A 15589-nucleotide genomic window follows, 5' to 3' on the forward strand; every position below is an offset into this window, starting at 1 on the left:
AAAAAAGAAAGAAAGAAAGAAAGAAAGAAAGAAAGAAAGAAAGAAAGAAAGAAAAAGAAAGAAGATTCAGGGAGCTAAGGAAACTTACTAGGTTCAGAAGAATCACGGCATTCATAAAATTCCTCTCAAGGGTTGTAAAAATAAGTAAATGAAATTCTGGGGAGAGGAGACCCTCCAGACCAGGTACCTGCTACTTGTACAAAGAGCTCCAGGGACACAGCAATCATGAGCTGTCACTCCTGCTGTGGTGGGACTTCCAATGATACAGCTACCTTTGAGTGACCCATCTCTTGTAACCTCTCACACACGTTCCTGTTTGAAAACTCTGACTGGTTCACTGGATGGAATCACGTATTTGGCTTGCCATAGGTGACTCTGTGGTCAGTAGTAGTTTGTTCATATCTCCTCAGGAAAAGTCACAACTGGCTAAGGTCCTGCAGATGAGGAATAGGTACCTGAGCAGAATGAGGACAAAAATAGCCTTTTCTTGAGGCGAAGAGGCAACAGTGATCTTCAACACGTACTCAGGAGCCTGAAGTCCTGCTCCAAATCCTGACTGAAACGGACATAGAACTCCGAAAAAGGCTATGGTAGAGAGCAGGCCCAGGCAAGTGGCTGGCTGGATGGGGTTGATAGGAATAAAAGGGACCCCCAGTGGTAATGTTGATGGCAGGAGCAGGAGGACCCCTAAAGTTGGAGAAGTAGCTGAGGCTGGAGAAGCAGCTGAAGTTGGAGAAGTAGCTGAGGCTAGAGAAGCAGCTGAAGTTGGAGAAGTAGCTGAGACTGGAGAAGCAGCTGAAGTTGGAGAAGTAGCTGAGGCTGGAGAAGCAGCTGAAGTTGGAGAAGTGGCTAAGGCTAGAGAAGCAGCTGAAGTTGGAGAAGTGGCTAAGGCTAGAGAAGCAGCTGAAGTTGGAGAAATAGCTGAGACTGGAGAAGCAGCTGAAGTTGGAGAAGTAGCTGAGGCTGGAGAAGCAGCTGGAGTTGGAGAAGTGGCTGAGGCTAGAGAATCAGCTGAAGTTGGAGAAGTAGCTGAGGCTGGAGACCACTGGGTGTGAAATAAGTCCTACCTTCAGGGCAGCCTCGATAAAAGAGTAGCAGGCTGTCTTTGACAGCTCACAGACACAATCAATTGCAAGGTCCCAGGAGAAGATTGTGGCAATCGGGAACAAACAAAAACAAAGCAATCCAGGCTAGTCTTGAACTTACCGAGATCCACCTGCCTCCAAGTGCTAAGATTAAAGGCATGGGCCATCACTCCACTGAATCAGGTTTTTTTCCTGTTGGTGGTGGGTTTTTGTTTGTTTGTTTCTTTGTTTGTTTGTTTGTTTGTTTTTTTGAGACAAGTCTTGCTATGTAGCTCTGGCTGTCCTGGAACTCTGTAACCAGGCTGGACCTAGGCCCCCTACACATATGTAGCAGATGTGCAGCTTGGTCATCATGTGGGTCCCCTAACAGTTGGAGCAGGGGCTAACACTGACTCTGTTGCCTGCCTTTGTATCCCTTTCCCCTAGCTGGGCTGCCTTGTCTGGCCTCAGTGGGAAAGGCTGTGTTTAGTTCTGATGTGACTTGATATGGCAGCGTAGATTGGTACCCATGGGAGCGCAGCCTCCCCTTTCCTGAGAAGGAGAGGAGAGAATGGAGGAGGGGGTTGTCAGAGTGAGACTGGTAGGAAAGGGGGACCTGAGATCGGGATGGAAAGTGAATAAATAAATAAATAAATGTGAAAAATAAAAATAATGTTTGTCTATTAAAACAACCACCACCACCACCACCACCACCACCAAACCCCCTCACCTGGCTAGGAAGCAAAAGTGAAAAGGGACAACCGCCGCACAGATTCCTTTGCTGCTTCTCTTTCAACCACTCTGGACCCTCCTCCACGCCTATTTAACAGCACACAAGTTCTTGGCTAGAGTCTGGCTAGCTAGCTGGCTTCTGCATCTGGTTTGGAGAGACTGCAGAAACCAACTCTCCCCCAGAATCCAATTCTCAAGCAGCTCTTGGCTCTGATTAGGCTCTTGGCTCTTAGACAGTCATCAGAGAAGGAAGATGCCCCCGAGGCCTGCTAGAGACAAACCCACCAGAGCCCATCCTCAGACAACAGGGGAGTGTTCTTCCTGTTCCCACGACTGCTCTGAGATGCCGCTTTGCTTTGAGAGCCACTGTTTCTGCTTCAGCCTCTGAGACTTGTTGCTTCGGTCACAAGTAAGGCAACTCCTCCGGCCTTTGAGACATGGCCAGAGATGGAAGAGCTATCCCTTCTGTTACTCAGTGATTTGATCCCTGGGAACTTGCTCCGAAACGGACTGCTCCCAGTTGGCAAGTTGAACTCCTCTCACAACTTGCTACTATGGTACTTGTTGATGGACCTTGGACTAGGTGCCCTGAAACACTGCTAGCATCTCTCAACCGCTTGGTGTCTCTTTCTACTTCCCTATTCAAATGTTCCCCGCCCCCTCCTCCGTATTTTAAAGTGATGTTTGACAAATAAAAGCCCCTCTTGTTCTTGTTCTTGTTTTGTTTTTCCCTTCACTGACTGTCCATTTTTACTCCCAGAGGGAGGGAAGACAAGAAAGAAAGATAAGAATAGACCATCTCAGCCGGGAGCCATAGCATATGCCTTTAATCCCAGCACTCAGGGAGACAGAGGCAGGCGGATCTCTGTGAGTTCGAGGCCAGCCTGGTCTACAAAGCAAGCCCAGGACAGCCAGGGCTACGCAGAGAAACTCTGCCTTGAAAAAAGACCATATCAGGGAAAAGGAGGGGCTTGTGGACTTGATTCTCCAAAGTACCCAAACATCACGATCCTGGTGACTATTGGGGATGGCCACAGCAGAGACTTGTGGAGGCCACTGCAGCTCTGGGACAGTCAAATGGGGATAGAAAGGGAATTAAGCAGCCTGTGGGAGCCGAGAGCACCCACCAGAGGTTCCCACCAGTAGTGCAAGCTGTGGGATGGGAGAACTGATCCTTTAGCACACGGAACTCCTGAAAACATGCTGAGAAGGAGGTGCTAGGGTTTCTGTGGATACCTATGCCTTCATTCTGCCAGCAACCCCCTCCAACCTGTGGCATTCACTCATTTAGCAAAATGTTGGCACATTGCTAGTATCTGGTAGCAAGTAAAATGTCCACCCTCTCAGCCTCAGTAGGTTTGGAGTTCTCAGGTACACTGGTCAGATGTGTTCCCTCTTACCTGGGAGCAGGCTACCTGCCTGACTACTTCCTTGCTCACAGCATAAGTCTTTTGCCCATAGGAACACATCCAGCACTAGACAGACAATAATCCGCAGAAGTCCTCAGGGACCCCCAACTCAGTAACAGGGTGTGCCAGTGGCAGTATAGAATCACCCAGGAGGGAAAGGCAAGAAGTGTGCACAGGATAGGGCCTCAGAGTTGAGTGAAAAAGCAGGACATAGCTGGGCATGGTGGTGTGCGCCTTTAATCCCAGCACTCGGGAGGCAGAGGCAGGCAGATTGCTGTGAGTTCGAGGCCAGCCTGGTCTACAAAGTGAGTCCAGGACAGTCAAGGCTACAAGAGAAAACCTGTCTCAAAAAACAAACAAACAAAAAACAAAACAAAACAAAACAAACAACCCCCCCCCCAAAAGCAGGACATGCTAGGAAGAAAACCAGAAAGAGCAAAGGTGGGCCAAGGAACAATGTCTGGTGACAAACTCAAATGGAAAAAACGAGGTCAGGGAAGGGCAGTGCTGGGTTATGGCAAGGTCAAAAAGGCAGTGGGCAGTTGTGGGCGGAGTCTGAGCAGGGGAGCAGAAGAGTCAAGATGGAGTTTTAGAAAGAATACCCACCTGGCGGTGGTGGCGCACACCTTTAATGCCAGCACTTGGGATGCAGAGGCAGGTGGAGCGCTGTGAGTTCGAGGCCAGCCTGGTCTACAAAGCAAGTCCAGGACAGCCAAGGCTAAACAGAGAAACCCTGTCACAAGAAAACGAAAAACGAAGAAAAAAAAAAACACCAACTGCGCTTGTGAGCACATGATGGTTTCTGGTCTGCAAAATCATCTCTCCTCAGGTCAGACCTTTGCCTATGGAATAAATCCCCTGATGAGGGATATCAATGCCTTTTCCAGATTTTTCGGTAGACTTAATTTCTGCACTGACTATCATGGCCAAATCAAAACATGTTGAGCGACAGTCAATTCCTGCTAATACCTATTTTTGATGGGCGTCACTGAAGGAGTTCGACCCTCTTACTACCCCGGCTGGTGACTATCACAGAACTGGATATGCCAGTCTAAGCTCGAATCCAGGAAGAACAGGCCTCTCTCAGAGAGCATCAGGGGAGTTGATGTGGTCAGCTGTCCACACACCAGAAACTATTATCATAAAGAAACATCTTTACTGGTCTTTGAGGCCCACAGAGGCAGATTTAGGGTCCTGGAGGTTTTACACGGGCCCGGGTTTCCTTCTGGGCACTGAGCCCTGGTTGGCCAGGCTGACCTTACATGTAAGAAATCATGTGTCATGCCTGTGCTGATGTGTACAGTCAGTCAGGCTCACATCATGCCCTTATCCCTGTGCAAAGCCTTCTGACTATCCGGCAGCCTCTCTTCAGAGTCCTGCTGCGTACCCCCAACTCTAAGATTCTCTTTGGGGTTCATAATTTGTATACCTATCTCCCAGCTCTGACCCTCTTCATATCGATCAGAGGTACCCATCACTATACTCACTTCAGACACTCCATCCTCTCCTCCTTTATTTTATCATCCACCTAGAAGTCAGCCCACCCAGCTCCCAGTCCTGATCTCCCTCTGTAGCAACCCGTGTCTCTTTCAACCACATGTCTCTCAAAAACATGGCAGGAAGTGTCCTTACTAAGCCCCTATAGGATAAGACCTGTGACCAGGGACAGGATCTGTGGCCTGAATACAGCATGCCAGAAGGGTTAAGCAAGGACGCTCCAGGGCCTGTGGCTGGGAATCAGCATGCCAGAGGGGATAAGTAAGAACAGTGCAGAGTGATGGGGCTGATTAAAAGGGAGGATCCCCGACCTGCTGACTTCTTTCCTGGTTCAGAGAGGGGGTCACTTATCATTATCCAGCCACATGACACCACTGCACACGCACACACGCATGGATGTAAGTGCATGCGCATATCGTGTGTGTGTGTGTGTGTGTGTGTGTGTGAGAGCGAGCGGAGCGAGAGGAGAGAGGCGCAGAGAGAGAGCGAGGAGAGAGGGCGCTGTCGCTTGCGCTCGTAGCCGCATCCTTTCATGTCCTAGGGTCTAGGAAGAATCTAAGACTTGGTTATCACTTGAAAGTGATGGACTTGATGAGCTGGGATGTGTGGGTAGCGGGAGGCTCCTTTTCTGAGGAATAGGGGAGGGGGTGGGAGAAGAGGGATGGGTGGGCTGGGGAGGAGGGGGCTCGACTGGGATATAAAGTGAACAGATAAATTAATTAATAAAATAAAATACACTTTGGATTTTTTTTAAAAAAGTATTTCTATAATAATGGAATGCATAAAAGGAAGGTGCTCCAAAATGTTTCACAGAGCTAGTTATAGCCAGAAAGTGGAACCCAAGTGAATTGTAAGCCTGTTTTACTGATGAGGATGAGTTTAAAAACAAAGACAAAAAGATTGAATCACCATCTAAGCAAAACCTAAGACAACGCTAACTTTTACCTTGAGAGCATTAAGAGAATTGAAAGTAGCAATTTTACAAGCAATTCACCGGCTTCAAGAAGAAACATGATTGATGAAGAATGAACTCTTTGGTGAACTTTTGCCTGTGCTATGGCATCACTTCATATACGGAAAGAGTAATAACTGCGAAAGTGTCCTTAGATGTGGGCCATCTTCCACAAGCCCATGGTCAGCGTTATTAGGGACACTTGATATTTTGTGACCTGGCTGTTGAGCTTCCCACTTAGTCACAGCTCACTACGGGGTCTCTGAACCCAGGAGGCCCTGTACAAATTGCTGCACCAAGCAAGGACAGTGCATGCAGTAAAGCTAGAACCCCTGTTCAGATCTAGCCAATGGACAGCACATTCTCCACAACTGTGTAGAGAGCGGGGACTGACTTGGACATGAACTCTGGTGCCCCTTATTTGACCACTTCTCCTTGGTGGGGAGGCCTGGTGGCACTCAGAGGAAGGGGAAGCAGGCTACCAGGATGAGACCTGATAGGCTGTAACCATATGGTGGGGGAGGAGGTCCCCTTCTGTCACAGACCAAGGGGAGAGGAATAGGATGAAAGAGGGATGAAGGATTGGAAAGATACAAGCTAGGGGATAACAATTGGGATGTAATCTGAATAAATTATTTTTAATGGAACAAAAGAAAAAATTATATTATTTTTTATTTCTTATAATTAATTTATTTATTTACTTTAAATCCCATTTGTAGCCCTCTTCTTCCTCTCCTCCTGGTCCCACCCCCTCCCTTGAGTCCCCCTATTCCTTGGAAAAGGGGAACCACCTTACCCACCCACCCCAACTCATCAAGTAGCATCAGGACTGACCGTGTCCTCTTCCTCTGTGGCCTGGCAAGGCAGCCCTGCCAGGGGAAGTGATCAAAAAGCTGGCAAGAGAGTCCATGTCAAAAACAGCCCCTGCTCCCCTTACTAGGGGACCCACGTGAAGCCTGAGTTGCCCATCTGCTACATCCATATAGATGATGCCTCAGTCTCCACAGGTCCCTCTGGACCCTGGGTAGTTGCCTCTGTTGGTCTTCTTGTGGAGCTCCTGTCACCTCCAGGTCCTTCTATCCATCCTCCCACTTTTCTACAAGACTCCCTAAGTATAGCCTAATGTTTGGGTGTGTGTCTCCACATCTGTTTCAAGGCACTACTGGGTGGAGCCACCCAGAGGAGATCTCTGCTAGGCTCCTGTCTACAAGCATAGCAGACTATCGTTAATAGTGTTGGGGTTGACTCTCTCCCATGGGGTGGGTCAGGAAAAACTGTGTACAGGTAGGTTCCTCATCCAATAACTATGATGCGCAGAATTGGCTGAGAAAGTACCATAAAAGTTCCAGAATCACGTTTCTTAACGCAAAGCAGTGGTTCTCAACCTTCGGGTCAAGACCCCCCCCCCCTTGGGAGCTGAATAACCCTTTCAGAGAAGTCACCTAAGATAATCTGAAAACACAGAATTTAAAGATAATTCGAAATGGTACCAATTATAGATTTGAAGTAGTAACAAAAATAATTTTATGGCTGGGGTCACCACAACACGAGGAACTGTAGTAAAGGGTTACAGCATCAGGAAGGTTGTCAATCACTGACCTTAAAGCTTTGAGCATGTAACCAAACAAGGAAGAGCCATAAGATTTCACTACTGCATTTCACCCCCAAAGACCCAGTCATAGACGAGAATGTGAAAGAAAAATGACACAGGGCACTAAACCGAGCTCACATAATTTTGTTGTTACACTGCAAAAGTTGGGCATTGGTGCCCATTTTCTGTCACTGCAGGAGTATGTAGGATTGAGCAGCTAGCAGAGTACAGTGCCTCCCATTGGTTCATGAGAGGAACAGCAAGGTTAAGAGGATCAAGGGTAAAAAGCAGAGATAGGTGCTGGTCTCCACCCTAGCAGAGATCGCAGCTTGGAGTAAAGCAGACAGGCTTTGGTGTTTACCTGTGTTAGAGAGTCCCACCGCCTACTCCACAAATCAGCTGGACTCCACAGCAAGCACCCACCTTTCCGCACACTGAGTCCACCATCACAGAGACAAACCCCTTGGCACCACAACTTTGCTAAGTCCTGGGAGGAAGCTGCCGGTAATAAGAGAATATGCCCAGTGCCCTGGGAGCTCTGCAGAAAGCGAAGGCGGTGAACAGACTTGGCAATGAACAGAGCTCCTAGGCGCATGTGTGATTCCTTACCTGCTTCCCCTAAACCCTGGGAAGCAGCATCTTGGGGAGTTCATCTCAGAACCCAGGGTTGGTCCTGATGCCTGAGCTAGGGCTCTGTTGGCAGTGAGGAAAAAGTACCCCCGTTCAAATTCGCAAGTTGCATATGTTGCAGAGACTCTAGGGCTAAGAAGAGGGTTAGGGTTGAGAGAGTCGAACCAGAAACGCCAGGATGAGAAAGGAAGAGTCTGTGCAGGCTGAGACTGAGACAGCCAAACTGACAGATGAGAAAAAGGACAGGGCTTGCAGCTACTATCAGTGGGCCAGCCAGCCCACCAAGTCCTCAAGGAAAGCACACATGGCACTATTGGTTCCTAGTATAGCCGGGCTTCCACAGCAGCTAATGGTGCGAATAAGTAAAGACAGCTTCTAGAAAGCCTCCGGTCCCTGTTTCAGGAAAGCCCTTCACAACCATCCTGGAGACTGAGGAGAAAAGGGGGAACAATTCCAGTTGCTTCATGGTACCTGGGAGAAGAAAGAGAGAGGAGTAAAAAAACAGGGGTGGGGGCTGGGGGGACGATTGGGACAGCTGAAATGTCAGAGGTGGCAGGGCGACAGTGAGTACTGGCGAGCAGCCAGTCACTGTCAGCAGCTGACAAAGCCTTAGACAGGGCTGAACACAGGGCCATGGAGGGGGAGGTTTGGGTCAGCCTCCCCTAGCTTGGTGGGCAACACGTGAACCAAGCTTCATCATCTCCCTGCGTGGGTCAGACCATGTGGACCCCGCCTCGGCCTCGGTCTCAGCCTCAGCCTCAGCTGCCCCAGAGAACTGACTCATCTCCTCACACTTGCCTCAGCAGCTATCCAGACTCTGCCACGATCCTATCAAGAACAAAACCCACATGACAGAGCTCAGTGGCCCTTTGAAATTTTGGAAACACCACCTTCTTACTCTGGGGATGCCTCTACAGTTTCCTTCATTTCTCTCTTTCCTGCAATTCCTCTTGGGAAGGCTTGCCTCCGGAACTGTTTACTCCTTGTGTCTTGTACCTTCACGGCTGTGAGACAACAACTTGGGGGCCCGTGCCCAAGGCCAATCTTTGATGACCTTGGATGTCCTTGGGTCACCCTAGGACAGTCTCTCAGGAGGACCTTGCCCTGGCCTTCCCAAGTATTTGCCATCAGGCAGGGCTATTCAAGCAGCAAACTGAGGTAAGGGCAGAGGAAAGTGTGTGCATCTGGGCAAACTACCGTGTGGGGCATCCATGATGGAGTCTGTTATTAAGACCACCTTATTAAGGCACGATTTGTTTGCCATTTTGTTTGAAGGGCATTCGTGTAATTTAAATAAATTATTCCACCAGGCTCAAGAGCCTGCTGAGCCAGAGGTCTTCCTGTTACCTACTTCCTGTGCCTAAATTAGAACATCCTTACCTGAGGCTAGAGGTGTCAGGTAAACAGCCAGTTGGAGCCACAAGTTCTGCGCCCCCACCCACCCACTTGCTGCATTCTTTTAAAAGCACTCTGGTCATTGTAGTCCTTAACTGCTTCAGCATCTCAGAGACCAAGCCCACACCCACCGCGGCTGTGCAGGTAGGCAGGACAGAAGAGATCATTGGATACACTGTAATTTGGTTGAGGTGCAGGAAGCGAAAACCCTTCCGGGTCTAGGATCAGAGATAAATTTCTGGCGCCGGACGGGCAAGCGCACAGGTTTTGAAGCTTGCAGAGAGGGAAGTGGTCGAAAGATCCCCAGTATGGAGTCTCAGCAAGGCTGCTGCCCCAGTTTCAAGAGTTTCGCTGGTCTGGGAGCTGATGAGGACCTGGAACAAAAGCATGGTCAGTAAATTTCTTGCTGGGCTTTGGCAAAGCCCAGGAAGAAAAAAAATGCTGTGGAAGGCCAGTAGATAGGCACCCAGCTCTGCCCATGAGCTCTCTCCAGGCTTTCCAAAAATCCCTGGGCCACCATGCTCAGATCGTTATCTTTGTACTTTTTCTCTTTCAGGTGGGAATGTGATGCTCCTGGACTCTGGAGAGGAAGGAGGCAAGCCAGGTCTTGTACAGGTCAAGCTTGCTCAGGGCAAACTTGCTCAAGGCAACGTTGCTCAAGAAGAGCTTGCTCAGGTCAGTCCGCCTCTGGAAGCCACAGGAGTAGTACAGGAGGAAGAGGACGAAGAAGAAATGGGAGAAGGACCGGCTGACGGTGGTGCATCTGGCTCCATGGAGGACAAGATCCATCCTGGCCAAAGTGAACAAGAGCTGCCCCAGCAAGAGGCAGCGATTCCTGAGGGAGCCCAGAATCCACCACCGGCTGTGGACAGGGTGCCTCACCGGCGCCGTCGGCGGAGGTTCACCCTGTCTCAGCTGCAGGATCTGGAGCGTCTTTTCCATGAGACTCGCTACCCCAGTCTGAGAGCAAGGTAAGCTGACCACCCCGCTTGGCGCCTGGTTTGCCGAGGTTCTTCTTTTGGTTCTTCCTGGTCCTCCGATTTCCTCCCGAGAGCACGCCACCCCGGCTCGGACCCTCCACCGACATTTAGGTTCTGGGGTCGGGGTGGGAGTGGGGGCTATGCCAATTGGGAACGAGTGTGTTTCGTGGCCCCGTTTAAGTGACCCCAAGATTGGGAACTTTAAGCAGTGCTTGGTGTGAAAAGTTTCTGTAGGTGTGGGTGAGAAGCCTGAGGTGTGGCAGGGAAAATGGAGGAGGGACTCCACCTCAAGGTAAAATTTTGCTCACGCTTCTCATCGCGGATGCTCTCTCAACTGATTTTCATTCGTGTTCTAAGTACATCAAAGAGGCATCTGTGTTTCGGGGGTTACCTTACCCTTAAATATGGACCCTGAAAAGAAACCTGTTGCTAAAGCGAGCCTTAAGGTAAATGTTAAGAATTGGTGTCTGTGCATGTGGACACGTGCTTGCACACGAGTGTGGGCACAAACATTTAAAAGCCAATAGAGCATTTCCTAAGACACTTGATTCCCAGCACAAAGCCTAAATGTTGGAAAATTTTCCCCCTTCAGGAAGGATCTCGCAAGATGGATGGGTGTGTCGGAAGCTGATGTGCAGGTAAGTGGTTTAAAAAACACTGTGTTGCAAGGGCCCCATATCTGGTGATGTTACTGTCTACAAGAGAAGGCCAGCAGCAGAGCGGGACCCTGGAGCTATCCCAAGGCTGATGGAGCAGTCGATGGCCAGGCTAGCTTCACAATGACACCAGGCAGGAAATGCCTACTGCCAGAACTGAAAAACTGAGATGCCTGGGCTCTTCTGCCCCTCAATGGGTGTGGTATGCTCTGAAAGCCTTTCTGGAGGCAGTGCAGCACTCAGGCCTCACACGAATGAAGGGAGCATGTTCTCCCCACATCTGCTCCCTAGAGTGCGTGGTTTTTATTTTTTTTATTTTTTTACCCACCTTCACCTCTGGCACTCAGGATGTCTCAGAAAATCTTTTCTCAGACTTCTCCTGGTCTGTAAATGCCAGGTGCCTAGCTTAGTTCCGAGACCTGACCAGGCAGCAGGACCCCCAACATCCTATGGCACCTTTACCTGTGGTTTGTTGGTTGAGTATGTGCACTCTGACCACTCTTACAATCACCCTTGCCTTTTCCAGACCATATGCCCCAAATGGAAAAGGCATACAGGCAGGAAGCTGGGAGGCTAGGCAGGAAGCCTCCAGCAGGAAGAAGTGCCCTTTGTCTAAAAAAATGTACATTCTGGGTGCTCACAAAGGCTGAGGGACTGCCCCTGGCCTTTGTATACTTCTGGGTGTGGGGGGGGGCGTGAAGAGTTCTCTTTTTGATACATTTCCACAGCAAGGACCAAGAACAACTCATGAGCTAGATCTGAATCCTTTCCTAAAGGATTAAACATTTAAAATAGCAACGATGCACAGAAGAGGCAATGCTTATGGTCTGTTCTGGGGCTGAAGGACTGCGTGTGCCATTACACCTCCTAAAGGGCTTCTTGAGTGGGGGGTTTCCTCGTTTCAGTGAGAATGAAACGTGTTGGTTCCTGCACTCTGACAATCAGTATAGCCTGAGGTACCTCTTCAAACTTTCTTGATGTTAGACAAATAAACAGTTTCCGGGCAATGGGATAATTACTGTTTCTTCTTGGGGAAGAGTTCCGTGGTAGCTCACATACCTAGCATGCTCCAGCCCCTGGGGTGGGTTCTACATACCTTCCAAAGTGCTAATAGAGTTTAGAGGCATCCAGAGTTACAGGATGGGCTCTTTGATGCTGACACACTTCCGTGCGCTAAAGCACCCTTTCTCCTGCTTGTAGGATTGGTTTAGAACCCGAAGGTCCATCTTCAGAAAAAATAATCGATTGCTGATGATCTGCAATTTGCCACCCAGTCCCCCGAACAATGCTTCCTGAAGATTTGGAGCAGCACTTCGGTGCAGTCCTGCCCGGGAGCCTGACGAGGATGGTGTCTTCACGTGCTACCACGTCTAGGCCACCCTGGCTGGCCATGAAAAGCTTTTCTTCCCTACAAGTATTTTACCAATAAAGATGCATATTCAAAATACATTGGTTCTGATGCTTTGATGTTGGCAAAATGTGGGGGGTAACTGTTTGAGGACAGTAGTCAGTCCCAGAACTGGCACTGAAGCAGAGTGGCAAAGAGGCGTTGGTTCATCGGGTGAAGTTGTCAAGCTGCATTCGCTGTGCCTTGCTCTCGCTCTCTGGGAACAAGGTGTGTATAAAAAGCGACAGGAAAAGTCCCCAATGAGAGGACAGTGTGTTTCCGGACTTGGCTGTTCCCCCCCACACTGCAGTAGGGCCCACCGGGGACTGTGTTGGAAACTTCCCAGGGGCTGCTCCCAGGTGTGATGGGGAGGAGGAAAGTGAACAGAATGTGTGATGCCCTCCCTCTCTGTGGACCTGCAGGGCACTGGGAGCCACATTGGCCGGAACTCCTGCGGCTTCAAGGGGAGAAAAGAATCCACCGATCCAGGCCAGAGCTAGGTTCTGGTCTCATTTCTTCCATTGCCACCTAGGGAGCACGTGGTCCCACCCTCGCCCGCTCAGAGAACTGGACTGACATGTCTCCAGTTGGTATTTAGTCAGATGCTTTGCAGAAGCCTCAGGACTCAAGATTTAGTGCTTTAAGGGGCCTTTGCTTCTTAGCAGCTCTACTTGCATGAACGAGGCTGAGCACCTAGCAAAGGCCCAGAAGGACCAGTCAGCACAGAGACAACTTTCAGCAGAGTTTCCTCCCATGTGGGAAGCTGCAGGGCCCAATAAACAGGGCTCATCTTAGCGGGGTGAAGCGGTGTGGCCTCTTACTACACCCCAAATGTAGGACGTCACATTGCCCCAGTGCCCAGGTCTCCAGCTCTTGCAAAGCACAGTCAATTTTCTGTGTCTGTGAGTCTCAGGGCTCCCGGGAACCCCATCTGCTTGAAGACACTTTCTGTTTTGCTTCTGCGTGTGTATGATGCCTGCCAGCACGGTGATTTGCGGATAGTCCTCCCTGTGGGCGCACATATGAGAATTTCACTAGGGGCAGGTCCATGGCCCTGAACCCAGCACGTGTCTTAGCACAGGTACCCACTTCCCATGGCCTAAGTATGTCCCTGCAGTCTTCCACAAAGGTCCCTATTTCTTGTGAGCAAGAGGTGTGAGAGAGACTTCCCACTTAGCCCTGAGTCCTCCCCACTCTCTTATTTGCAGCAGGTTGCCCAGTTGTGGGCTCCATACTAACCACCACCCACCTACTGAGGATAAAGTCCCCTCTGAGCTGCCCAGGAGACAGACATTAAGGACACTGTGCTGTACAAAGCTGGATGGCCCAGCAGCCCTGAAGCCCCTAGTTTGCCTTTGCTCTGGGAGAGTGGGAGGAGACTCTGGAGGGGATGTGAAACAGAAGCAGAGCTGTTGCCCTCTGGCTTTCTATGCCTCTCTGAGCTGCCTGCTTATCTCACAGCCCATGGGGATTTGGAGGGCCCTGAGATCTGGTCTCCAAGCGGAGGGGAGCCGGAAGCTGTGGGTTCCAGGGGCTTCAGGTGGTCTTTGGGGAGCTCTGTCCTACTAGCTGCATACCCTTCCACTGTTTCTCCATAGGAAGAAAGTCCCTCCACCAGTGAGCCCCCCTCCCTGCACCCCCACCCTGTTCTAACCTCCCCTCCCCCCTGCTACTGCTAGTGCCACTCCCATCAGGGCCCCTGCTCCTAGCTGACTACCTGAGGGTATTTTGCAATCAACTTTCTACTGGGAACATCAAAGAGTTCTCCAGGTGTGGTTCTCACATGGAAATTAAGAGGCATCAGCCCACTGAGGATCTGGGTACAGTAGAGAAAGGATCCCAAGGCCCAAGTTGTGATCTTCCAGCCAAGGGTTCTTTTACTGAGTGCCACGTAGTCACGTGCAAGCCATCCTCCATGGACAAACTGCTATCTCCTGACCTGTCTGGCTGAATGGCTGGCTGCCACATCCAGGGAGTCAGGCACCTCCCTTGGACCGAGGCTCCAGGAAGTGAGCTTGGTGAAGGCACCTTGTACCTAAGCCAAAGGTGAAATCTCATCCTGTGGACCTAGGTCTGACATGGAGATGTGCCTTTGTCACTGTCCCTGGGGAGACAGGAGGAAGTGTGGACTAACATCTACTAAACCAGATAAAGCGACCGAGCTGCTATTTCCTGTGTCCTAACAGGCCCCTGCTGTATGAAACATTTCACCTCAGTTTGGAATGTCTTAGGTCTTCAGGAGCTTTGCTCCAAGATAAAATGTCGTCTTCCCTTGGAGGAAATTGCTACACGTCGTGTGTGTAGATCACTTGGGGCCAGATCATGGTGAGGCCTGCTCTAGGTGACCACAGGCTTGCCTCAGGTTCTGACTGGCCTTCCTCCCGTTTAGATGAGGTGTAGCTTAGCTGTAGCTCAGAGTGCTGTGCCAGGGACCATCCTGCATGTGTCTGTGAGAGCACCCCTTCACAAAACACAGGCAGAACTCACTGGGAGACCAGGGAGAGGCAGGCTCCAAAGCATTTAGGACTCTGATCAGCTGACTCCACACCATGGGCTGGGACCTGTGTCTGAGGGAAAGACCCTTTTTAACACTGGAGGAGGAGGAGAAAAGCCTTTCTGCTAGTCACTGAGGAAGTGTGGTAAATATCCCCTCACCCAGCTACCCCGAAATCCACCAGCACTTCCTCTTGAATGTATCACCTTTTGTTTCTAAGGACTTGCCTCAGGGATTGGCACTTCCTGAAGTCAGAGCTCTCACTGGGGGGGGGGGGGGGGGGGGTTCTGCTGTGCCTACCTTGCTGTTGGGTTTCCTGTGCACCTAGAGAAGTTTCTGCTGCCAGGGGCTCTCTGAGAATACCTCCATTCAATGGCCAATCTTCACCTCCTGGATCTTTCTCTCAAGCCATTTCAGCACAAAGGAGCAATGCTCCATGTCCCGCCTTCACAGTAAGAGCTGCAGACTCCCTCCAAGCAGAAACGACCTGCTTCACCCAGCTAATAGCTACAATTATGTGACAAGGCTTCCATGCTTCTAGGCATGGCCTTTCATATTTACAGGTTGCGCTATTTGTCCTAAAATACGCTAGGAATTCCTGTCAGCTGTCTAGCCATCTAACAGCTCTATAGTCGGCTATAAGCCTACAGTTCTTATAGCTGTTTTGGAAATAAATTAACTGAGCCTGGGCCAGACATTTCTATGCACACCTATGATCACTAGCAGGATAAAGCACTAGGCTGGTAGTGCAACACACTAGGCCAGCAGGATGTAATACAAAGGACGGTCCACCAAATAAGGC

The 15589-nt window shown here is 50.1% G+C and overlaps 1 protein-coding gene across 1 annotated transcript; it reads left to right on the forward strand.

The window, feature by feature from the left end:
- The first annotated feature begins 9578 nt into the window (after positions 1-9578).
- LOC127185412 (homeobox protein ESX1-like) lies at positions 9579-12202 on the forward strand. Its single transcript, XM_051141884.1, has 4 exons — positions 9579-9660; positions 9827-10241; positions 10843-10888; positions 12107-12202. The coding sequence occupies exons 1-4, from the start codon at positions 9579-9581 to the stop codon at positions 12200-12202; spliced, it is 639 nt and encodes a 212-aa protein (XP_050997841.1).
- Positions 12203-15589: the final 3387 nt, after the last annotated feature.

The sequence above is a fragment of the Acomys russatus genome, chromosome X, assembly GCF_903995435.1.
Source record: "Acomys russatus chromosome X, mAcoRus1.1, whole genome shotgun sequence".
NCBI classification, from domain to species: Eukaryota; Metazoa; Chordata; class Mammalia; order Rodentia; family Muridae; genus Acomys; species Acomys russatus.